This window comes from Festucalex cinctus, chromosome 7 (genome assembly GCF_051991245.1).
Source record: "Festucalex cinctus isolate MCC-2025b chromosome 7, RoL_Fcin_1.0, whole genome shotgun sequence".
NCBI classification, from domain to species: domain Eukaryota; kingdom Metazoa; phylum Chordata; class Actinopteri; order Syngnathiformes; family Syngnathidae; genus Festucalex; species Festucalex cinctus.
Genome location: NC_135417.1, coordinates 1,123,909 through 1,149,944, shown reverse-complemented (window position 1 = coordinate 1,149,944; position 26,036 = coordinate 1,123,909). Strand labels below are relative to the sequence as shown.

General features: G+C 38.0%; 1 protein-coding gene across 6 annotated transcripts in view; it reads left to right on the top strand.

Moving 5' to 3' along the window:
• Nucleotides 1-26,036, top strand: part of znf385d (zinc finger protein 385D) — a 118,803-nt gene that overhangs the window by 51,676 nt on the left and 41,091 nt on the right. For 5 of the 6 annotated variants that reach the window (XM_077526614.1, XM_077526610.1, XM_077526611.1 and 2 more), the window contains one exon: nucleotides 23,664-23,812. Coding sequence is in view for 5 of the 6 variants with exons in the window: in XM_077526610.1 (XP_077382736.1) it covers nucleotides 23,664-23,812 (149 nt within the window). In the remaining variant the exon portion in view is untranslated. Of the gene's footprint in view, nucleotides 1-5,318; nucleotides 5,438-23,663; nucleotides 23,813-26,036 lie in introns of those variants that run through there. The other variant, XM_077526613.1, reaches the window with a different exon arrangement.

The window sequence follows — 26,036 nt, the reverse complement described above, 5'->3', positions numbered from 1 at the left end:
TGTCAGACACTCACTTTGACCTATGTTCAGCATAAAACTAGTGAGAAGCGTCTTAAAAGTGACAGCGAGATTAATGAAGTATCCCGCGCTCCTCAGCACTCTACACTGACAAATAAGGCCTGTAAATCAAGGTTAAAAAAAAAGAAAACGCTCATGGAATACATGTATTTACAGGAATAAGGCTCCTTGGGGTGGGGAGGGAGGAGGAGGGCGGGTGGACAGCATGAATTGAAAACGTGTGTGGTGCAAAATGTAGAAGCCTGAAGGGGACGCTAGCTGAGAAACGCTGAGCTGGCAGAGGACATTTTATTTATTGTTTTTGATTGGAGCAGACACGTCAAGGGATGTCTGCTGGACATGTGTTTGCGTGTGAGTGTGTAACATGTCTCTTCCGTGTGCGTGTGTTACTTTGATTAAGAAAAGCATCTCATTTGCAGTCGATAGTCGTCAGTCGTCCTGGGCTTGAATCGGTCAATTCTGTCTGACCTTCAAGCGGTAGCAGTACAGTCGACCAATCAGACCACTCTGTGTGTGCGGGAATACCAAGCAACACAGCAAAACAGCTTTTCCAATCATTTGACGTGGTGATAGCAACAAACCCACACGTCACTATTTGATTATTTTGGTAAGTGATTATTATGTGGATGAATTATTGCACCACTGACAAAACGGAATGTGATCAAAGAGCAAAAGTGCCCAATTGAAAGGATTAAAATGTCTTAAATCAACAAATCACTGATTACGCGTTTGTGAAAACTTACTTACCATTTATTATGTTTGAACTGCTGACACTATTTACAAGAACTTTTGAGTAGTTCCATATTAAATCTGTCTACGGTGTTGAAAAATATTTAAAAATGAAAATTAGATTAACAATGTAAAAATTAACAAGTATATCAATTGAGGGATTCCCCCCCCCAAGAGTAAAAAATAAAAAATACATTTAAATTTTATTTTCCATGCAAAATATTCCCCCAAAAATAATTCCAAAGAAAAACAATACAGTAATATATATATATATATATATATATATATATATATATATATATATATATATATATATATATATATATATATATATATATATAGCATACGGAAAATCAGTCCATTACAATATTAAGTATCTTCAATAATCAAACTCAGCAGGTGGCAAGTCCAAGATTAATTGACACAGACGAGCACAAACAAGGCAAGTACAGTACATGCAGTGATACTATCTTTATAAACAAGAAGAAAATGCAAATTAGAAATTTCCGCTCCCCGCGTGTTTTTACATTGCGAGGACAAATTGTAGCAGCGGGTGCAGATAAGGTCTTTGCATCAACATCTGTCATGCAGTGTGTTTGCGATAAGATTGTCGTTTTTGCAGCGCTGGTTTGAAGATGAAAAGTCGCACTCATAAACGCCTGAATTGCTTTGCAAAGCAAGAAAACAATAAACAGCAGGTGTTGACTTTTACGAGATAGCAAAAAAAAAGGTGATGAGTAAAATGTTGGATGTGACTTAAAAACCATGATGTTCATTGACAAGTACTAAATATTGTCCACATAGTCTTTTTTGCAAATGTAATAAAATTTTTGTTTGATTTAAATATATTGTTTACCTCCATTTGTACTGTTTGCCTCTCACGTCAGCCATTTGAAACCCAGGAAAACGTTTTTTTTTCCTGATTGCGTAAACACTTGAAAATTGCATTTTGTTTTGTTTTCTTTTTTTTCTTTTTTTTTTTAAATCAAATTACATCATTTATCAATTTGTGGAAAAAGGAGCAATTTCATCTAATTGTTGTGTCTTGAGACACAGTGACCATGTTCCTAACTCAAAACATTTGTATCTCAAATCATTGTTCTTCATTGAAATGAATGGAAATGTCATGAATCCGTTATAGCCTAGCAAAAAAAAAAAAGCTATGTGGCTACTTTAAATAAATGTGCAATTCTCTTTGTTTTGTTTATTTTGAAAATATAATTCAACTGGGAGTGTCAATAAACAGCTTAAAGCCACTTTTCTGGCAAACTTGCTTGTTGTGAAATGAGGTGAATGCTTTGCAACCAATTTTTGCTTGCAAGTCAAAGCAAACAATCAGCCGAACGACCGCTCGTGTCTTTCTCAAAGCACTAATGTGGTTAATTTCCAAACTAACCATTTAATGGCTTACTGTCCTTTTGTATAGCCATTTTGATTGATTTGAGGAATTCCTTATTAATTCAACAAGTGCAGCTCCCTCTGCTGGCTGGTGATAGACTGTACTATTAACAATAACAAACTGCAATTTGAAAGATTCAAGATTAAAATGAATAAACAATTTACAGCAATTCCGAGAACGTATGTAAATAAATAAATAAATAAATAAATTACTGAAGAAGCAAAACAATCTTGAAAATGGCCGACTATGTGGCAGGTACAAAATAAATGGGTCGTAAAATCAAACAGGGCCTGAAAGATTAAATGAATTAACAATAATTACATGTATCACTTTTCATCTGTTAATCTCTTCTGCCACTAGGCGGCACACAGAGTTACAGTTTGACATACATCAACATTGCTAATTTATTGCGAGGCCACCTGCTGAGTCCCATATGAACAATTCTTTTTTTTTGTTTTTTTTTTTTAGCTTAGTTTTGGTCCGCAGCAACTCCTGAGGGAAATAAGCAGCTGTGCTCTTAATGCTAAGCAGCTAGTGTAACCTTTTTTTTTCCCCCCCCGATCTCCCCTTCTGGAAGCAGCCATCGAACGCTGGTGAACATGATGGATGATGGTCGACGTCACGGGGCTGTAAAATCCAAACAGCCAAGCTGAGTGGCTGGTGAACGACCCGCATCATCATTAGCTCCATTTTGTAGAAGATTAGCTGCCACCTGCCCTACAAAGGCGTCAATCAAACCGCCCGGTATATTGGCAAGGGAGGGGTCCATATGTGTGCGCTAATGACCTTGCCAAACAGACCAATCATTAGCATTTAGCTGAGTTGGAATCAAGATGCTAATAATGTTGCTAAAATGCGCTTGATCCTTCGTTTTAAAAAACTTTAAGGAAATTTAGCAAAAAGAAATAAATAAATTCCAACCCAGAGCTAGTTTGACTTGGCAATGTAAAATTTGTTACGCATGTTTGCCAAGCCTGAAAAGGCACAGGAAGTCGGCCATTTTGCTTTGAAGCAGCCATTGTAGTGTTTTAGAAGGATCTTTCAAAGGTCAACTTGTCAGTTAGGTTCTCTCACTAGAATTAAGGTGAAAAAAATTGAGACCAAAGTTAGTTTCCCTCAACATTATGAATTTTGATAAGCATGTTTATCATGAGTAGACCCACACAAAAAAAAAGAAAAGTCAAGAAGCCACAACTAAACAGAAACAGGAAGTCAGCCATTTTGCTGTAATCTGCCTTATCGTTATTTTGGCAATTTTCAGGGGTCCGACCCCTTCATTTGCCTGGGAGAAATATCTACCTTTTTTTTTTTTTAAATTCATCCAACTAAACCGGTGTCGACAATATTATTTTTAGTACTATAGGGATGGCTATGACCCAGAAAAAAGCCTTATGTCATGTCCATAAAAAGCATTAAAAATTGATTTTTATGATAGTCGGGATGCATGATACGACCACTTTTTTTCAGATCGAAACCAGTATTCACTCTTTGAGTACTCGCCGATACCAATACTTCTTGTACTTTTGATATATGAAATTTCATTTACCACACATTGTCAACAAAACAATTCTTTCTGACGTAGATGATGCCGAGGAGGACTTACTCAATGTCAGGTTTTTGTTGTTGTTCTGAGTACCAGTCAATAGTATGGGCAGCCTCCAAGAGTACTCGATACCTTAAAATAAGGCCGGCATCAGCCTGATACCGATTTGTGGTGTCGGTACTTGCCCATTTGTAGTATACAGGTTAGCTCCGTAGTTAGGTTTGCTACGATTAGCACTGAAGACTTCTGAAAGAGATGCAACACATTTAACTCATTAATTCCCAGCCGTTTTCACTGAAGCAACCCCCTTCGCTCCCGGCTGTTTTACTGGATTTTGACTGATTTTGCAAGGCCCACAGAATATTGTGTTCTATTGCTATAAAAACATGGAACCTACCAAAAGCAATATTAGAGTCTCTTCTTTCATCAGGAAAAAAAAGTAGATTTCTATTGGTTTCAGTTTTCCTGCAATAGAATATAGCTAGGTTTCATTATTATTCACAAATCTGTTTAAAACAGTGGGGAAAAACATGGCCCTGGTTGATCTCTTATACTCTGCTGCCAACTACTGGCCGTTTGTGTAATAACCACCATTGATTCACACATTCTCTTCAGTTTAGAGGCTGCATCAAAGCCTTCTTTATGCTCTAGCACAGGGGTGGCAAACTGCGGTCCTCGAGGGCCGGAGTCCTGCAGGTTTTATAGATTTCTCTACTCGAAGTGCAGCTGATTCCAATTAACAGGCTCGTTATCAGGATTTTGCAGAGCTTGCTGATGAGTTGATCATGAATCAGCTGTGTTGAAGAAGGGAAATATCCAAAACCAGCAGGAATGCGGCCCTCGAGGACCGGATCTCGCCACCCCTGCTCTAGCATAAAACCAAACCAAAAAAAAACATATAAATACGTCTTTGGAAGAATGGTAATATTTAAAATAGAACGTATTTATACGTTTTTGGGAGAAAATGAGTTAATAGCAAGAAGAAGAGGCAGATAAGGTCCCTAACTAAGCACCCTGAGCTGAACTGGACAATCAAAATCACCCTGCTGATAAACTGGGCTTTACTTTGGCTAACAAATTTAATCCCACACATAACTTTAGAAATTGTTTCACTCGTTCTCCATTTATATTGTGCAATGGCATGCAAGAGAAAACCCATCGGGATCCATTACACTCATCTACCGCTTTGCATATCTAGTTTATTACTGTTATGAGATCACAGTTTGGCATTGTGAGTGAGGAATAAGACCACAAAAAAAAAACAGGAGAGGAGTCAGGGAAGTAAAGATACGTCTGACGAATAAAGAGGGGCGGCAGGATTAAAAAACGGAAGCCGGGGAGAAGTGAGATGAAATAAAAGGTGAATGAGTGTGAGAGGCTTGGTTGACACATAAAACAAAGATGAGAGACCTCCTGGGAGAGGAGAGGCTGGAAAATGGAGATAGACACTTTGGAGAGAGAGGAAGAGGAGCAGGAGGAGGAGGAGGAGGGGGAGGAGGAGGAGGAGATGGTGGAATGCAGGGCGAGAGAGAGAGAGAGAGAGAGAGAGAGAGAGAGAGAGAGAGAGAGAGAGAGAGAGGGCGAGCGAGGAAGAAACATCCTCGTGCAGTTTGCAGACTGAGCATTGAAGCCGGAGTGAACACGCGTATGCACACAAACGCCTGAGGAGTGTATGACCATGCTGCACACGCATACACACTGACACGGAGTTAAGCGTCAAGGAGCTATGGAGGGAAGCATCTTTTTCGGTGAGTCTCTTTTGTTGTCTTTTTGGATCTGTCGCACGCACGCGCACGAATCCACGTACACACACATGCATTCCGGATGAAAGTGTATGGAGAGTGTGTCGTGTTCAATCTGGCAGGTGATCCACTTGAGTTTGCTTTGATTGTAATCCCACACGCACAAAAAAAAAAGAAATGAAAGAAAGAGGCGGAGAAGCTCTGCATGGATTATAAACGGTGACAGCAAGGGGAAGTGCGGGTCCGACTCCTGGCATGCGAGGGTGACCTTGTTGGGGGAAGTAATCCCACGGATTAAAGGCATCTGTTGTTGGAGAGGAAGAGAGGAAGGAAGGCTTGATGATGTTGGATGTGGAGGAGAAAGTCCCATCGGCAGGACATGACAACAGGGTGTTGCTTGGTCGTCAGAACAACTAACTTTAAAATGCTACTTCAAAAAGCATCTACATTTATTTAGCAAATTACATTTTTTTTTTGTCATCCAAGCAAATATTTTAAAACCATAAACATATCATTGTGATATTATTATTATTATTATTATTATTATTATTATTATTATATTTTTTTGGGTGGGGGGACGGGGGTATCAGTGATTAGTCAGAAGAACTAACTTTAAAATGCTACTTCAAAAAGCAACTACATTTATTTATCAAATGACTTTAGTTTTTTTTTGTTTTTTTTTGCCATCCAAGCCAATATTTCAAAACCATAAACATATAATTGTGACATTATTATTATTATTATTATTATTATTATTATTATTATTATTATTATTATTATTATTATTATTATTATTATATTTTATTTTATTTTATTTTTTTGGGGGGAGTCAGTGATTGCATTACTATTTCTTTTCTGTTTTTATTTATTTATTTATTTATTTAATTAATTATTTAATTATTTTAAATGTTACTTGTTATGGCAATTTTTGTCAGAGGATCACATATATTTAAATATTATCAAACCTAAACTATATCCTTATTAGTTCTTTCAAAATTTAATTTAAATAAAAAATGATTTTAAATCCATTACTATTATTATTATTATTATTGTTGTTGTTGTTATTATTATTATTATTGTTATTATTATTATTATTATTATTATTATTATTATTATTATTATTATTATTATTATTAAAGTTTATATTAAAGTTTGTTTGTACATTATTGTACATTTTTGTTTTGCATTTTTACGAACATTTTAATTAATCATTTTTTTAATTGATTGTTAAGATTAAATACAATTTAATAGTATTTTTTCTCCTTTTTACCAGAGATTAACATTCTTCAAAATTATATAAAATTAAAATCAAACACTTACAATACATCACATTACTGTAGATTACTTTTTTTTTTTTTTTTTTGGCATTGAAAACGTTTTTTGGTTTTTTAAGTTGAAAACACAATTGCATAAAATGTACTGTATTCCAATTATGAATTGTGATTTTAATTTTTTATGTATTTTTCTTCAATATTTTCCCTTTATTTATTTATTTACATTTTTACGAGAGGAGCGAGTTAAAAAAATATATTTTAAACCTTAAACATGTCCTCATTGCACTAAAATGAGATTAAATTATTGCATCTTCATTTACGTATCCATTCTCTGCACTGCTTTTCCTCACGAGGGTGTGCTAGAGTCGATCCCAGCTGACTTTGGGTTGGCAGCCAATCGCAGGGCATCCTTGCTTATTGTTTTAAAAAGAAAAACAAGAAGGGCAAGGACACATATACATACTGTACGTACATAAACAGGAATGTATGTATGTATTCGTGATTTTTTACTACTTATTCTACTTATTCTTCATTCTGAAAGAAAATTGTCCTTACATCCTGTCAGCCTTTCGGCCCAGCAGGCAAGCATCTGCATGAATTTAGGAAGATAATGCACTACAATTAGGAGGGATCGCATTTTGTAGTCCCAGTGGGGGTCCGTTGAATAATAACATTTGTGTTTTTCAAGTGCCTGTAATGAAAAGAAAATGCCGTAACCCACGTCCAATTTGCGGGAAAAATATTGCGGCTTGGTGGTTTTGCCTCACGCCTACGGGAAGTTTACAGGGGTCTCATGCAGAGATGCGAGTCGTGTTTTTCAACATCATAGATTGTCCTTGTTATACATTATATATTCATACGAGTTCCTCCTTCTTCAAGGCTTTTGTACACTGGCAGGTCAATAAAGATGGGCTGTGTTTAAACATAAAACAAGAGTGAGCCTCTCAATTCAATACTGCCAAGTAGGCTGTGTACTGTGTACTTTTGCAGCGTTACCTCTAAATTTAACACGTTTTTTTGTTTCCATGTCATAGCCTCTTCAAGTTGCCTTGAACTAGAGTAGCACAATCATTTTGAATAGCTTTTTGAAAACGTACCCACATTGAACTGACATAATTGCAACATTATTTTTTCAGTTCAAAACTCAACATCCTGGCAATGCTGAGAGATGAGCATACACAATAATTTGGAATGTTTAGACAACCAGCCACATAAATGTATTTGGCTTCGACCGTGTATTCTGAGAAGGCTGAGAAACAATCATTCATGCTAATGCTATTGAGAGTCAAATATATTCTGCAAATGCTGAGAGATGAGCATTCACGCTGATTGGAAGTGCTGAGAGAAAAACATTCACACAAATGCTATATTGGTTCTTAAGTATTGAGAGAATATTCAGAGACAGGCTTTCATGCTAATGCAGTGGGTGTCAAACATATTGTGTGGATGATGAGAGATGAGCATTCGTGCTGACTGGAAATTCTGAGAGACAAGAATTCACATTAATTGGGAATTCTGAGAGACAACCATTCCCAACGATGGCATTTTGCCTAAAATTGCATATTTTGTGAATGCTGAGAGATGAGCATTCATGCTGATGATTGGTAATGCTGAAATTTGAACATTCATGCTAGCTGGAAATGCTGAGTGACAATTCAACACAATTTTTGATTGACCTCAGAACTCTATTGTGAGAATGCTCAGACGAGCATTCACTCACATTGTGAATGCTGAGACAGCCATTTGCGCAATGGTATTGAAATGCATTGTGTAAATGCTGAGACAAACATTCACGCTAACGCCAATTAGCATCAAACTTGGATTGTGAGAATGCTGAGACGAGCATTCACGCTGTCACATTGGGCGTCAAGCATGCATCGTGTAAATGTGACAAATATTCACATTAGTCATGAGAGACAGACAACCATTCATGAAAATGCTTTTTTTTAGCCTACTTCAAACATGTATTGATAGAATCATTCACACTAATACAACTGAATGTCAACTTTATTCTGTGAATTCTGAGAGACGAACGAGCATTCATGCTGACCGGCATTGCTGAAGTATTCATATTAATTGGGACAACTTGCCACAGAAATTTTTTTTGCCTGAAAAATGTATGTTGAGAATGCTGAGAGACAAGCATTTTCACAAATTGGAAATGCTGAAAACGAGTATTTTCACTACAGTAATCGCATGTGGTATATTTGCAGCGTGTCCATGTTTGTCCGCAGACGAGAGACGATGCGACGGATCAATCTTTGTAACTTATCCGCAATCAAAGCAGTGAAACAAGCGCACTTAAAAAAACAAAAAAAAAACAATCTCCCTCAGCCTTTTATGCATCCTGAGTGCTTGAGCGCCGAATAGAAAACGACGACTCTTTTCAATTATTCATACAACAGTTTGTCCTGCGGTTTTAAGCTGAACGTCAGCTTTGAAATGCCGTTTTTTTTTTTTTAAATGTGATCATAAACATTAAAGTGTGGCAAGAAGAGGTTCCGGACAACTTGCAGTAAGCTTTTCTGTCTCTCTCGCTCTCGCTAGCGCTCTCACTCCAAAGGGCCCGGAGGAAATGGCTTTGCGGTCGCCATGAAAACGTCTTGTTGGTTAACCTCAGATTACAGGGAGCGCGTGGAGTGACGGTCGGAGGCCGCCGCGTCGATGAGCCAGACGCTCACGGTAGATGTCAGGTTGCTAACGCCGCAACCGTGCACGGACCAGATGACTGTCAGGGGGCGCAAATACTCTTCTTTTCCCTTTTGGTACACGTGAAAATTAGATGCATGCAGTGACTAATTACAGTGAGTCCCTGTTTTATCATGGGGGGATGTGTCCCGGGCGCACCTGCAATAGGTCATCTGCAATGTAAGGGAACCGTATTAAAAAAACAACAACAAAAAAAACAAAAACAGAAAAGGTTTTATCGCTCCCACACTTTACATAAATTTTTAAATGTTAAAACACACTTTTTAAATTCTCGCGCTGTCCGTAAACAGGTCACGAGGGATGCAATAAATCAAGAATGAGCTGACTAAGATGTGTAAAAGGTGGAAATGAAAAAAACAAAAAAAAACAAAGAGTGACTGACCATTCTGAAGATAAGCATCATGCTATCTGTAGTTAACAAAAGGCTGACCCAAATGCATCTAACAAAACAATTTTTACTGGTTATTGTATAAAAAGCAAATTCCAGACTTTTAGTCTTGAGGCTACATAATGCTGCACGCCTCCCGCGGAGTGCGGGAAGAGGTGGAGTTTTACAACACTTGGCGGACATGTGTTTGAGACTTAATAGATTCATTCTCAAGCTATTTTCAACTCTATAAGAAGGTTAATAATATGTAAAAATGCGTACTAGTTCACTAATATGAATTTGTGAAAGAATTGACCATATTTGTACATATGAATTTTCCATCCAACAGCGACAATATAAAACAAATGAAAAGTAAACATTGGACATTTAAACATCAGGAACGTTCAACCAAATCTTATACAATAATTTTGTCTCATCAAAGTCCATTAGCTTAATGCTAGCAATGCAAAAGGTCATAGTCAGGATAACAGAAATTAGCATTGACTTTAGGCTAATTCTCAATTATCTGCTACTTTAACACACATGGAGCAGTAATATTTACAAACAGAGCAAACAATATACTCACAAGCATATATTGTAGTGACTGTCATGACAGGAGATTAGTTGGGGACCTTCTCTGCATCTTCTTCTTGCTGTTAATTACGCAGCATCCCTTCTATTAGACCTCAGTGCTGTCCTGCATGTTGTGGCATGACACGGAACTACACTATAAGTGTGCAACTCTAAATTCAGACTTGCCTACGGGAAAAGAAAGAAAAAAAAACATTCCTCTAGTGGGTGCACAATTGATGAACCTAATATTTTGAATCTGTAATAAATACGTACGACAGCATTGTGGATCTTTTCTTTCGAGCGGGCATTTTAACGAGATGGCCTTAAGCGTAACACGGCCATACGGAGTGAGTTCATCGCCCGTCCTCTACCTTACCCTTCAACATTCACTTATCTGAGCTCAGAGCTGTGTCGAGAGCCAGTAATAATAAAAAAAAAATAAATGTCTGGAGGACGGCGACTGCCATTAATAATGAATCAACTCGCGGCGCTCTCTCGCTCTCCTTTCGTGTCGTGGACTGGAGATGGACGAGAGAGGCTGAGGGAGTCCGGCGGTCTGGGCGCCGCCGCTTTTTTCCCCCTCGGCAAATAGGAGAAATCCAATTATGATGAATCCAATTTTGATCGTTATTCCAATGTGATTAGACTGCCAGTGCAAGTGAGCTGATTCCGACAAATGAATGGCCTTTTGAGGCGCCTCGCCATGCCAGTAAACTCACCAATTATTCCATGTGCGTGTTTGGATGTAAATGTATGCGTATTTGGGGTCCTGAACACAACCCCTGATAACTCACTCAGTGAAAATCAGCTCATGACACCAGTTTGACCAATCAATGTAAAATTGGGTGGATATGTCTATCTTAACAAGATACATTAAAAGTCTCCAGGATCATGTCACAAATTAAACAGGAAGTCAGCCATTTTTTTTTTTTTTTTTGTGATGCTTTAGAGAATTCCTAGAAAATTGAGAAGAAGAAAAAATCAGCCCCGGACACCAGTTTGACCAATCAACACAAAATTGGGATGACATGTCTGTCTTAACAGGACATATAGTCTCAAACTCCAAAGTGAGCAGAAAGTCCTATTTTGATTTGAAGCACCCATTCTAGACAAATTCCAGAGCTCCTCTGTTGAAAATGAATCTCAGGAAGCAAATAAATAAATAAATAAATAAATAAATAAATAAATAAAATAAAATCAGCTCGGCCATTGTTATTTAAAGCAGCCATTTTCCACAGCAACATTTGATGATCATAAATGGAATTCTCGAAAATTTAGAGGAAAAAAAGATCCTAACACCAGTTTCACCAAATGATACAAAGTTTCTTCAGAAATGTCTATGATAACAGGACTCATGAAAACATCTTGAAGCCCCATGTCTGAAACTGAAAACAGGAAGTTGGCCAATATATTTTGAAGCTGCCATTCTTGATGTCAAAGTTTGATGATCAGTTCGAGGATTCAAAAATTTCAATTTCAATGATTGACGTAAAATTGTGTGGACATGTCTATCGTACTAACATACTTGATTTACGATGCCCAAAATTGAACAGGAAGTCGGCCATTTTGGCTCAATTGACCTTACCGTAAACCACGCCCGCATGACCGAGTAAACCAATCAAGATGCAAGACGTCATGTCTGCGACGGCACGTGCGTTTTACTACGAACAAACAAAAGCAATCCCGCTCCCCATAGTGCATTGCGTGGTTGTTCAAAGCCAAGAAAAAAATAAAATAAAATAAATAAACTCTTATGTACGCATTAAAACGTTTGTAACATAGCCAACCGCAATTTTTGGCACACTGACTCTCGAGTCCCAGTCTGCTTGTTGAGCGCGCACCAGGGTTGGAACGATAGCGTTCATACGTGACCAAACAAACCACACTAGCCCCGGGGTTTGTTGTCAGCGAGTTATGTTTATGTATTTGTTGGCGTTATTTTCGCATCCCAAGCGTCTTCATCCACGCTGTCGCGGTTTGGCTAGTTACCATCTGGACTGCGGCCCGGCATGAAAATAAGATGTTATTATAATTTATGTGGACAAATATTTGCACTCACATTTAGTCGCCGGCGCGTCAACAGGAGGTAGCACACACGCAAGATTCTCTCTGTGCTTTGTTTGTTAGATCCTTGTTTGCCTTTAATAATGATTGTGCTGAAGAGCAATAATATATTCATGTGGCAATTATATAATATTCTTTATTTCTTCATTTTTATTTATTTATTTATCAAACTATTCCAGTTTCAAAATGTTCAGCGCATTCAGGGTATCTTCACTGAATTTTTAAGTTCCCAATTCTTTCATTCTACATCCACTACATTTCATTCATTCAGCACAATTCCAGTTTACAGCACGCACCCTCCACTTTTGATTATTATACCCTTGAGGAGAAAGTGGATGTTTTGGGCCACCTGGACCTCCGGGGCTTCGTGCGAGTACCTCCACCTGAGTAGTGACAGTCCAAAAGTGGAACTCAAATATTTACACCTCCAGCAAAAGCGAGAGAGGCAGCAGTTGTTGTCTTGAGGGTCTGCGTGATGTGTGAGGACACAGCAGATATTTATTAAGCCTCATCTTCCCTCTGATGTAAATAAACGCAAAGCACGAGAGGTCACTCAGTCTGTTGAATGCAATATGCACTCAATGTTAGTTCGAGCTGAACTTGATTACCCCCTCAAAGCACAAAGACATGAAAGCAATGGTTTACCAAGTCACTTTTGGAGGGAAGAAAGGAGCCATTACAGTATTTATTGGTGAGGTTTCACAGTTTTCAACATTTTGCTCTCAAGCCTCTTTCACGCTGTTTGTTCAGATAAAAACCCTCCCGATAAACGCTTCCCACATCTGCAGTTGAAATCTCAGTTTAGTCTGAGAATTGTAATCTATTTGACTTTTTTGATAACCTGCGTAATTTTGTTGAAGACTATAAATTGTCTTTGATAGTTACAAATATACATGATGAATTGATTTTATTCTCGGAGTTCCTTTTGAGTTTGACTCTTTTTGACAGCCTTTTTAAATTTTAATTTAATAAGGATCACGTTTTGTAAATATATTTGTTGCTCCCATTTCTGTGTATGTTGGTGCAAGTTAACTTGAAAATGTTTATATATATATATATATATATATATATATATATATATATATATATATAAAATTTTATATATTTTTTATGAAAAAAAAGAAAAAATAAATACAAATCTCAGAGGGGCAAAAAACAAAAAGCAAAATATGATTTGATTATCTCTTTTTGTTCAAATTGAAGGGTGAAATCAGTTAAAATAAAAAATTGTAGTTTTGTGAAATTAAAGGGAATTTTAATGAAACTGAGAAGCAACAAAGCAATCGTCAAATGTGCAGTGACTTATTGGGCTTTCGACCAGGTGAACCCAGGTCTAAGTTGTGGTGCATGTCATAAAATATGATTGTGGTGAATTTGATCCCGAAGCAGGCAGACAGATTCATTCAGTATTTCATTCAGAAATATGACAGCAGCATGCATTGAACCCTGTGAATATTTGTAGAAATAAATAAATAAATGCATTATTATTTATATTTTATTACATTTTTTTAAAACATCGCTCATTGAAGGAGGTCTTCTTGCGGTTCCTTATAAACACACTTTGTGCGCTTCTAGCTTATGCATGGACTCCCATGACTCTATTTCTGCTTCTGCACACCTATCCTGCATTGAATTTAAAGGAAATGAGTGGAACAGCTTTAATTGGCCTGGAAGAAAGTCGGCTGTGATCACTCCCACAACGGCACAAATGCAAATTTCTACATATGTCTGTCTACGAAAACACCAAAAGAAAGAAAACTCCACCTATGCGCACAGTTAGATTTCCCTCCCTGCACTATTGTTGTTGTACCTCAAACAACTTTCAAACGAAGAACTTTGACTTGGATCTTGTGTGACCAGTGTGATGGAATCCCCTCCTGCGCAGAAGGCATCGGTTTCGGCTCTGTTGGGCATAAAATTACCGGGTGGGCTTCACTCCCCCACATTCTGTAGCATTACCAATGTGTTGCATCACCAAAGCGAATGCTCAAAAAAATAAATAAAGAATTAATTTACCATCTGTGCTAGATAAACAAGTTTAGCGGCTATGTGGCTTGCAGAGAAAGCAGCACTGCGGGCAGGCTCGGCTGGCTAGTGGAGCAGCGGCAGCCATGCATGGAAGCATATGTTGCGCCAAAATCACTTTGGAGCTTCTAGCGTCGAGCGGAGACTTCACAGATGTGTGGATTACCCATGATGCTCTGGGGCGCTAATAGCCCTAACCGTCCCCCGCGTTTCCCCGCCTGCTATAAGCGCAGATGCTCTTCAGGATTGACCTGCTGACAATTAGGTTGCGTCCCCTACAGCCGCCATGGAGGACGCCATGTCCATCATTTATATGTGGAGATCACATGTCCAAAATGACTCATTTTCAGAGTAAACAAAAACAAAAAACATTATATATTAAAATTTGTGTTGATATACTGTTGACAACATCAATACAACACCACCCCAACATTATTTTCAATCACTTCTAAGCTAAAAATGTATTCTCTTGGCAGAACGTCCACATCAAAGTCTACGCTCATGCTGTCCCACCAGACAAAATCCTTTAAATAATTCACAAAGCCAAACCACTGCGGTTACATCATCTTCCCAAACTCTAGTGATGCAATAACTACAACGATGAGCTGCCTAAGCAGCTTAATAGGCAAAAATTTGCACGCATTTACTTTCACGGCGGACCTGCGCACTGAAGCGTAACAGTGATCCATTTTTAACAAAACAAGCTTACTCAAATGTGTCGAACCTTATACTATGGTCATGTGAAAAAAAAAAAAGTCGTGAAGTGACAAAATGCTGGAGGAAAGATATGGAGCTTTACAATAAGCATTCAAGAGCTATTTCCAACATGTGGAAAAAATGTGAAATTTACCATATATGGACATTGCCGGAGTGTATAAAAAATAAATAGTGACAGTGACAGGATCAGTTTTCTTTGAAGTTTAGACGTATGTTCATTCAGTTCAATTAATTAAAGACCTTTAGCCCACTGAGGATGAACGTTTTTGCGTTTACACGTCAGGTTTCGTTCAATGTCGCAGCATTTCCTAAACGTTCTCTAAAGAGTCTTAATGATCTTAATGGTCTCAAGGAAATTTTGAACAACCCTTAAGGCCATTTAGACTGTTTAGGAAACGCTGCGACCTTGAACGAACCTTGACGTGAAATCAACATTCGTTAGCACCACAAATGTTTGCCCCTCAGTGGGATACGGGCATTAAATTGCCTTTTCATGTCGGTTTTCTTATTTTTTTATTTTTAAATACAGTAATCTATTGAACACATGGTGTCTCACAGTCCTTGGTGGCAAAAACAAACACAGCCATTAAGAAAACATGGTAAATAGATTTATTGATGATTTTCTTCTTCTCCTCTAGCTTAGTTTCAATGTGTGGTGTGTCAATTGAATCGACAAATACATGTGTGAGTTTAAGTGCTTGGAAGTGAGACCCGAGGGCGCCCGGCCACAAAATTCAGAACTAGTTAACATGATCATTGAGGGACTGGCGGCTAATTAATTCAGGAGACAGAAATAAATGAAATGCCAATACTGTCCTCCTGGTAGATGTAGCCTAAAGGCTAGCATACTAGCATAAACTGTAAATGAGCCTAGCCTAGAATTGAGTGGGTTTTTTTTTTGGAGGCTGATCTTTGACTTAGAATTTGTTTGGCTGTGGTTGATAGTCGACTTCACTGAAATCGACTGAATACACTGCGTGTAATAAATGAGAGCTGACATTAACTAGCATGCTAGCTAGCTAGCCTTTACATTTTCTTCTTCAAAGGCAACTCAACCAAACCTTTTTAACATAAAACTTTTTAACAATATCTTCTTTGTACAACTATTTATTTACCACATACTCGAAAGATACTTCCAATTAGTTGGAGAATCTAAACTGATGGGAATGATTTGTTTTTCAGCTCCACGCAAGTCATTTAAGGCTCTCGTTTAAGATGTTATCTGATACGGGTTTTTGCGTCTGAACTTGGAGCCACAGTGATAAAAATGACATACTCGTCCTCTCATGCTTCGTCTTTGATGTTCTCTTTTTTTTTTTTTTAAGTGCTTTTAGTTTTACAATTACAGAGACACAGTTGTCCATTTGTATGCTAGTGCTGTATACTTGTTGCACATTAAATTGATTACAGCTGACTGGCTTAGTGCTTTGACTTGTTGCCAGTGGTGACCGTTGATGAGATTTACGAGTTCCATTAAACATGGCTGACAGTCATTATGGCTGGAATGTACCATTTTGTGTCTGGACATGTTGGCTGGGGTCACTGCTGTCATGTTATCTCCTCACAGCTGCAGGGGAAAAAAAAGAAAGAAAAAAAACATCAATCTTCTCGTTCACATTATTGAGTTCATCGCATTGGAAGTTCGGTGAATGCTTTAAAAAATGGTTTAAAATTGCACAATGTTTTTGTTGTTGTTGTTATGGAAAGTCACGTGGCGACCTCCCACATTTCGCCAACGTGTGAGTATCACACATGTGCTTTCAACTCTGTCACGTCGTCCCGCCGCAGACGACCCAAACGGAATCCTCACACGGGCATGTGGCGTGCTTGAAGGCTGACGTGGAACGTGGCACCAAACATGCTCTTTCATTGTTTATTGGAAGTGCGGCGCGCAGAGACGAGCCTCCGCATGAGTCACCACATGCGGCCTCCTGGCAGCAGATGGCGACGCTGTCACTCTCTGGCATCTTCTCTTCCTGCTTACATCGTTTCAAATTTTTATTTTAACCACATTTGCTTTATTTTTATAGGCTTTTTTAATTGCTCCCCTCTTTTGCGGTTGAGTGTTTTCGTTTCACTAGAGACTCTAAATATTTGAATTTTTCAAAACATGTACGTTAGGTTTGCTGAGGAATCAATTGTCTTTGATGTTTACAAATTTAGGTTACTATGTTAGACTCAGTTGTCTTTGATGTTTTGGAAACCCTTTAAGCTTAGTTAACTTTGCTGTTTTGAAAACACATATTTTAGGTTTTGACCCAGTTGTCTGATAGTTACAAATATGCATCTCTTTTGGCTTATATGAAGATTAACACGTATCTGATGTTTCAGAAAACATATTTATTAGGTTCATTTAGTATCAGTTTTGTTTTTTGTTTTTTTCTAAAAATGAACATTAGGTTAATTGGAATTTAAATTAAAGCAATACGTACATTCGGTTTGTTTAATCACTACATTGTCTAGGTTGTTTATGAAAGCATAGTTGGATTCGTAGAAGGGTTAGGATTAGTGTTGTTCGGATATCGAGCCCCGATATCGGTGAGTACTAGCAAATAACATGCCGATGGCATTTCCAACGCTAATATAGGACTTTGAATACAGCATCGTGTGTCTTGCTCGTGCACGACATTCACTGAAGTATGACGTGTTCACTGCATGCTGAACCAACATATCCTATTGGCCCTAGAATGCTCTGAACCTATGGCAGGGCAGGTTTTCGTGTTGACCAAAAAAAAAAAAAAAAAAAGGCGTGGCATCGGTATGGTATCAGCCGATACTGCAAAACTGGGTATCGTAATCGGGGGCCAAAAAACGATGTCGGAACAACACTAGTTAGGATTGTCATTGTTTTTTTGTTTTTGTTTTTATTTATTTATTTGTTTTTAAAACATCATTAAAAGCAGTGGAATCATAAATGGCAAAACATGAAACTTTTATGAATTACATAAGGCAATGGAGTATAATAACATTGAAAAAATATTGTATATATTCCCTCTTGATAAAATAGAATTTACACTATTCAGCTATTAAACAAAAGTGAGCTGATTCTCTGATATTTGTCGCAAAAGCAGCACATTTTTCTTTTTTGTACTCTGAGTTATTATTTATTATAGCTTCATTAGAAAAGATTTTATGCTCAGGGCATAATGAGTCATTTGTGTGAAGTCCACTTGTATATAAATGCACTGCCAGTATTAAGCAGGCCCCTGGGTGGTATTGCGACCTGTTTTTGGCATTTTGATGGTTCTGACCAGGCTATTTCAAAATAAAATACCACCCACGGGCTTTAGTCCTTGCATGATTTAAGTTAGAATATTTTATTTCTATGCTCAATTATACTGTATTACGAACAGTATGCTGGATCAATCTGTCACTATATAAAGATATGTTTTGACATATACATTAGCGTTTCTACATTTGAGTACTTTCGTTAAGCCGCAGCCGTGGGGCATCCCTCCCCCGATGCAATCTGTTGCGACGTGCATTCCTGTTACATTGCATGCAGGAACCCCGTTTGTGTTATTTATAGGTTTTTCAATATTGTAATATTTAAGGATGTGCTCAAAAAGTCAATACGGGGATATATTTACAATGCACGTATGGAATCAATGTTGGATATTTATTCATTAAGTTTCCCACCATATCTCTGAAAGCTGCTCCTTGCTGTCCAGTGCACACACATTTCAACAAGGCACGGCGCTGCTGCTAAATCGGAAGTGCGGCTAACATTCCGAGAACAAAACATTTTTGCCAACTGGTATAATAATAATATAATTTCAGTATACATATGGCGCTTTTCCACCTTACAAGATCCTCAAAGCGCTTTACATTTTGACTACCCATTCACCTACTGATGACGCAGCATCAGGAGCAATTGGGCGTTCAGTAGCTCGCTCAAGGATACTTCGATGTGTTCACAATGGCATGGGATCGAACCCACAACTTCTGGGTTGGGAGACGACCACCATACCACTGAGCCCCGCCGCCCCGCCAAATGACTGTTCATAAAAATAAATGAAAATTAAAGTAAAATTGTAATGTTTCGGTGGATCCCAAAAACACGTAAATATTTATTTACAGAAAAAAACTAAGCACACATGCAAAAGTCCAAAAGCAAGAGTAAATTTAATAACAAAAAGCGCACGCAACAATACGCGAAACCGAAAACACACTTGAGCTAATCCAATAGGGCAACAAGGCACAGGACAACAGAAAACTTCAAGAACGTACAAGAGACAGCAGTCGAGGCTATCTTGGACTGAGGCATGAGCAAGCGAATAGTCCAACAAATGACAGGAGCAGAAGCTGCCTCTTAAATACACAAGACAATAATTGCTGATGAGCAGCAGCTATGCAGAGTCTCATGGACGCCACCACAGGTCAGGCTCAAACTGGAATTACAACAATAAACAAGACAGAGCACAGCAGGCATGGAACATGACACAAATATCAGGATACGTATCGCTTTGAAGGCAATGTATCGGGATACAAATATATCGTGTTACGTATCGTATCGGAGGTTGTTGACAATGCCCATTTCTAGTCATATTGCTGCTAATGTGTCAGTTGTTAGATTCAATTGGAACTGGGAGTGACAAATAAACAGCTTGGCGCAAGCATGTGTTGCTTTTTACTTGGAGAATTGTTGGCTACCTATCAAACTGTTTAAATCCACGCTGAAAAAAAATAAAGAGATGTGGTCCATATGTTTGATTCGTTTAGGACTAAATTGCTTACATATATGCATTTTTTATGTTAGTTGAAGACTAAATTGTCGTTGTTGTTCATGAAAACGTTAATAGACTAACTCCGCCTTTGGCAAATCTGCAGTTGACCACTGATGACGGCTGTGTCACGTTCTGGCGTCCTCTCTTCTTCCTCCTCCTCATTCTCGCAGCTTTTTCTTTTTACGGCGTTTGCTTTTATTTACTCTCGAGTGAAACGCCGCCACCGTGGCTTTCCTCGGCCTGTAATTGATGCGACGTGCTGGGCCGTCGTCAAAGCTACTCCGCTGCTCTGCTTTTCATTAGAGCTCCGACGAGCTCCTTTAATTCCTTCAAGTTCTGGACGGCCTCCACCGTTTTATCGACCTTCTCTTCTCTGATCCTGGCACGTCATAGCAAATCTGGTGCTGTTTCCAATTAGCCGTTTATGAAGACTTCAGCTGGCATGACCGAGGCGGCGCAAAAGTGCTCGCTCGTGACATTCGGATCATCTGATAGGACACAGGTGGTCATCCGAGGCCACCGACTCACTGTTGTATATTTTTCTAGCCTTTTTCGCCTTTTGGTCCACACGCAAAGATTCGGTTTTGGAGTCGCCCAGAGCGGAATTTATGGAAAACTGCGGCTGGGATCAAGACGAAACTGACTGTGTTGACAGGAAAATCTGATTTTGGACGTTGGCTTTCATGCTTCTGCGTGATGTCACGGCTGTTAAGTGAAAAAAGAAAAAGCGTAATTGTGCTGACCTCACTTTAGAGACTCTGTTGCAAACCAAAACAGCAGCACCCCAGCATGTCAACATTCAGGTGAATTAGCGTGTAGTTTTGTTGAAGAATGTACGTATTATAGTCTATATCGCAAACTTTGAAGCAACCTTTTCTTCTGGGTTCTTACAAACTGAATTTCAATTGAAGATCGCTTCAATTTTCTGACTTAGTTGAATGCAAAACAGCACAATGTACAAAACACACAATAAGTTACATTGCCACGGTGTTATGAAATTAGAGTGCGTTGTTATGATTTGAATAGCACAAGTGAAAAAAAAAACAAGAATATAAAGCAAAGACAAGATGTCTCGGTGAGTGTTTTTTTTTTTTTTTTTTAGTGGGATCATTATGAAAACAAAATGAAAGGCCCTTTTGAAACTGAAAGTACTAAAAAATACTGTATTAACAAAACAAACTTTGAAAATGTTTGAATTATTTATTAATTTAGCTCTGCACCTTGTCTGTGTTGCGGCCTTCAAGGTTGTCTTGCTGAAGTTTTTTTGTTGTTGTTGTTTTTTTTTTTTTTTTTTTTTAAAGAAAGGGGAAGGAAAAATAGGCTGAAGCTTCACAGTGCACATTTTTGATGAAACATATTTCATCTTTTTTTTCCCCCTAATTTTTTTTATTTTTTATTTTTTAAATATACCGGTACTAACTTTATATTCTTATAGGGGAGCAAACCCCCATTTTCATGAAAATTGTTTATTGGAGGTTTATCAGCATTTTTCAAAGGAATACACAACAATTTTTTTTTCTACAATACATTTTAATGGGTTTCAGTGTGGATTTTCGCTATTCATGTAGTCCTTAAAAAATTAAATAAACTGATTAAAAATTGTGGCCTCCTCCAGCATTTAAGTAGCCCATCGCTGCTCTAAATCATACTTGAAGTTTTCGTAATCCTTAGGTTAAAAAACATGAATATTTAGTTTGACTAATTTTAATCTCCTTTTATGTTCTCATAAACACGTTAATTAATATGATTTTTTTTTTATGAAGGTTTTGACAAACACATGTAGGTTCCTCAAAGATTAAATTAACTTTAGTGCTTAAAAAACATACAAACAAACAAACAAACAAACAGGATTTTATAGGCTTGTTGCAGATGTTTGAAAGCAACATACGTTAGATCCACCATCCAAGACTTCAAGCTGCCTTTACTTTAACTGAGTAAGTGGCCGGGATATGAATAAATTGCATCGTAACCATCTGTACGGTCGTAACCCTAAATAACCTTTATTGTTCCTTCGTGGGAATGGTACTGGACATGAATCGTTTGCTCACCTCTTCTTTTGTTTCTATTTTAATGTTTAAAAACGAGCTGCTGGCTTTCTGATTAAAACTGGCCTGGAAAGTAGTTAATCTTTAATTACATGCAAAGCATTTTGTGTTTGCGAGACCATTTGAGTGAGATTCATCTCTAGGGGGAAACCGTGTCTGAGTTGTTGGATGTTGAGCGCTCGCCCTTTGCCAACTTTTCATCTAAAGCAGATGTTTGGCTCACAACTTTGTGAATGTAGGGAATAAACACAACATGCATACGTCATTCAAAACACGCTTCATGTTGTAGTCCATAGAAGACAAAATAGTCAATCCAGCAATATTTTTTTTCTCAACTTTATCATTTAGAAGTGACTGAAATGTTAAAATGAAACATTTAGCGCTCACGCTTCACGCTGGTCAGCAGCGTGACAGCCGTGCGAAGATTTAAGAGCATTAATAAAGCCATAAAACTAATGGACATGTTGGACTGAAACCATGGAAGATTTTTTTTTTCTCTCACGTTAGAGCTGCCTGATGAAATTAGCAACGTCCCCAAAGTGGGATTTCTATGCTGTCATACAAAAAAAGCAACACAGGAGGCGTGGAGTTCTCATCGTTTTTGGCTCCAGGGACCCTTTACACATCAAAAATGGACTTCAAAATAACCACAAAAAAGTAATGAAATTAGAAGTGTATTATTTTGAGAAGTTGAATAAAATTATGTTTTAATAAAATGTTCTAAGTGCACCCAATAGAAGTGTAAATAAGCCACCGCCATTTGCTGAGTCAGCGTTGCAAATGTTTCTTAGTTGAACATCTGTAGATAAATTATTAGATAAATTATTTCTCTTTTTCTTAATGTTTTTGCTTTTTTTTATAGTGTGATATTTCACAAAAACTAAACATATTGGCATCAAGGTCAGTGTTTTGCTTAACATGTTTCTTTTCACAAAAAAAGCTCGTTTTTAGGTTGGGAATGTTTTGGTTGAAAACACTTTTTCTGCTGCTAATTACTAAAAATGGTGAAAGATGAAAGAAAGATTTTTCCCAGTGAAAGAAGAGAATCCACTTTTTTTTTTGGTGTGGATCTCATTAACTGATTTACTTCCAAAAAACGTACAAATACGTTCTATTTTAAATGTTTTACGTGTCCCAAAGACGTATTTATGTTGTTTTTAAAAAAATAATAATAATAATTTTCATGCTAGAGCACACAGAAGGCTTTGATGCAGCCTCTCAACTGCAAAGAACAGTCAAAGAAATGGTAGTTATTACATAAACGGCCAGCAGGTGGTAGCAAGGAGATCAACCAGGACCATGTTGAAAAAAAGCTCAATTACTCAAAATTCTAAATAGATTTGTGAATAATGATGAAACTTAGCTATATTCTAATGCTAATTGCTGCAAAACAGAAACAGATAGAATTTTGTTTTTGCTGAAGAAAGAAGAGACTTTAATCTTTCTTTTGGTAGGTTCCATGTTTTATAGCAACAGAACACAATATTCTGCGGGCCTTGCAAAATTAGTCAAAATCCAGTAAAACAGTCGAGAGTGAAGGGGATTGCTTCTATGAAAACGGCTGGGAGTGAATGAGTTAAGAATCAGTTAAGAATCGGATTTCTTTAAATTCTTCAAACAATCAAAACTTAACAGTACTACTATTGTCAATGTCATTTGTGTATTAAGTAAGCAAAAAAATGGCTTACAGTGTCCATTTTAAGTGTTTGCTTTTTGCCCTCCCTCCCACAGGTAACACATGTCACAACGGTCTGGTGCCCCCCGTGGCCCGGTCCGCCTTGCCGTCTGTTCACAGTGCTCTGGGCATCAAGCACTTCCTTCCCTTCCCGTTGGACAGCAACGCCTCGGCCGCTGTCAACCTCTTCCCGGGATTCAATGCGGTGAGTGTCAACGTTTTTTGTTGTGTTTTTGTTTGCTGTTGTCAGTGGTTAAACGTGATGCCGAAACTGAGTGGCAAGGTCTGGGATGTCGGTGGAATCAGTGTGTATATGTCGCTGTTGATTATATTCCAGGTGATGCACGTGTCATGTTTGAGCAGATTTCTAAAAAAATAAATTGGTTATATTCCATCCTATAACGGCACACTCCTTTCTACCTGTGCCTTGCGCTTGGAATGAAAATAGGGCCCTGAATATTTGATGTTTTCATAAAAACGGCTTGTAGAGGACTAAATTTTCTTTGATGTTTTGAAAGAAAATGAACATTTAGATGTCGTTGATGTTACAAAGTATTAAAACACATACCCCCGCGACCCTAGTAGAGGAGCAAGCGGTTCAGAAAATGGCTAGCTTGTTTAAAATTAGGTAGCTCTTAATAGCTTGATAGCTAGCTAGCTACTCAGCTAACTTGAAGACTCAATTGTCTTTTACGTTTAGAAAACAAGTATAGCAGGACCATTAAAGGCAGGGTTTTCCGTTTTCACTCAGCAAAATGCACTTTATAAATACAGGATGTATAGCCATGAATTCCTTCTGAATCGACACCTCTGGGCTTCTGTTAATGTGTGGTGGTGATTTTTTCCGAAACCCCCACCATCCCAGCCTGTGTTTTGCCATTTTGTGTTTGTTTTGTCAACAGCGTGACATTTCTGTAGACAGACAGTTGTTTAACCCTCCAGCCAATCGCAGAGCGTGGGGCGTGTCACTCACTGTCACTAGACGGGGCCGGGCGAATTTGTCGGCTGCATGACGTCACTCCCGCGGCAACTTGACAGCACGCACAGATTTTTATTTTTTCACTCACTCAAGCTTGGGTGAGTGAGTGAGTGAGTGAGTGAGTGAGTGAGTGAGTGAGTGAGTGAGTGAGTGAGTGAGTGAGTGAGTGAGTGAAAAAACAAAACAAAACTGTCACTCACTCACACAAGCTTGAGTGAGTGAAAAAAAAAGAAGGCAAAATTCATTTAAATCAAATACATGGTTCTCACCAGACATGGTTTCCTGTATTAAATGTATTAATGAGTACGGATTGCTTCAGATGCTTGTTGAATTTACAACCAACCAATCAGAGGACAGAAAAATTGCGACATCATTCAGGGCAAATTTGAAATCCGATTGGTAATGGAGTAGTACCGTCGGCTCTGGGCAGATTAGATTGACATGGCAACACAGAGGCTGAAATCTGATTGGATCAAAAAAAAATAATGAAAAAAAATCTCACGTCCACTTCCACACAAGGAAATGGTGCAGTCAAGGAAAATGATATGAAATGATGACAATATACTGTCAGGAAAAACTTAAAATAAATCCGTGGAAGAAATATTTGAATTTAGTTTATAAATGTAGGTCAGTGCTCGCCGCTGCTTTAAAAGATGGCCTGTATGTTTCCAGGCTCAAATTGTTGCTATTTTCTTTGTCTCTTGTGGGAAAGTGATTTTTGGTGTTCACTTGATGTGGGCTGGCTCGCACACAAATTAGCCCAGAGACAATGTGGAACTCTTCAACCTTGTCGTGGAGCTCTCATCCGCCTTCCCTGTGGGCTTATCGCCACTTCCTTCCACCGCTTCCTCTTTTTCCCAGCTGCGCTCCAAACATCAAGCCCCTCCGTCCTTCCTAATTCAAAAGAAAGTGACTCCTGAGTCTCCATGCGGCTTTTATCCGTTCCGCTTCTTTGTTTTGCCGCCGTCCTCGCGATGTTTTGATGACGCTGCCGAATCCGACCGCGCTCGTATTTCCCTGTAATGACTTTCAAAGGGGAAATCAATAGATCTGTAAGAGTGTGCACGTGAGGAAGTGCATGAGGTCTAATGCACAATACGTTACGATAATATCGACGCCGTCATTTCATATAGGGAGAAAGATGGGGTAATCTATCGTAAAATCCGGTGAAAAGCACATACCTGTCTATAATACGAAAAATAAAAATAAAAATAAATAAATATATATATATATATATATGTATGTATAAAATGTGTTTATTTATTTAGCTTTTTATTTTTTAAATCATCTCGTTCTTGCACTGAAGGCTCTTTAAGTAATTTTAGTAGGCTATTTTTTATTTCTTTAATTTTCATTTAAATCTCTTTAACTCTGTAATTACTTTTAAATATTTATAGACTTTTAATAGCAGTATGTGAAGCAGGTTGAGTTGTGTTGTGTATCAAATGTA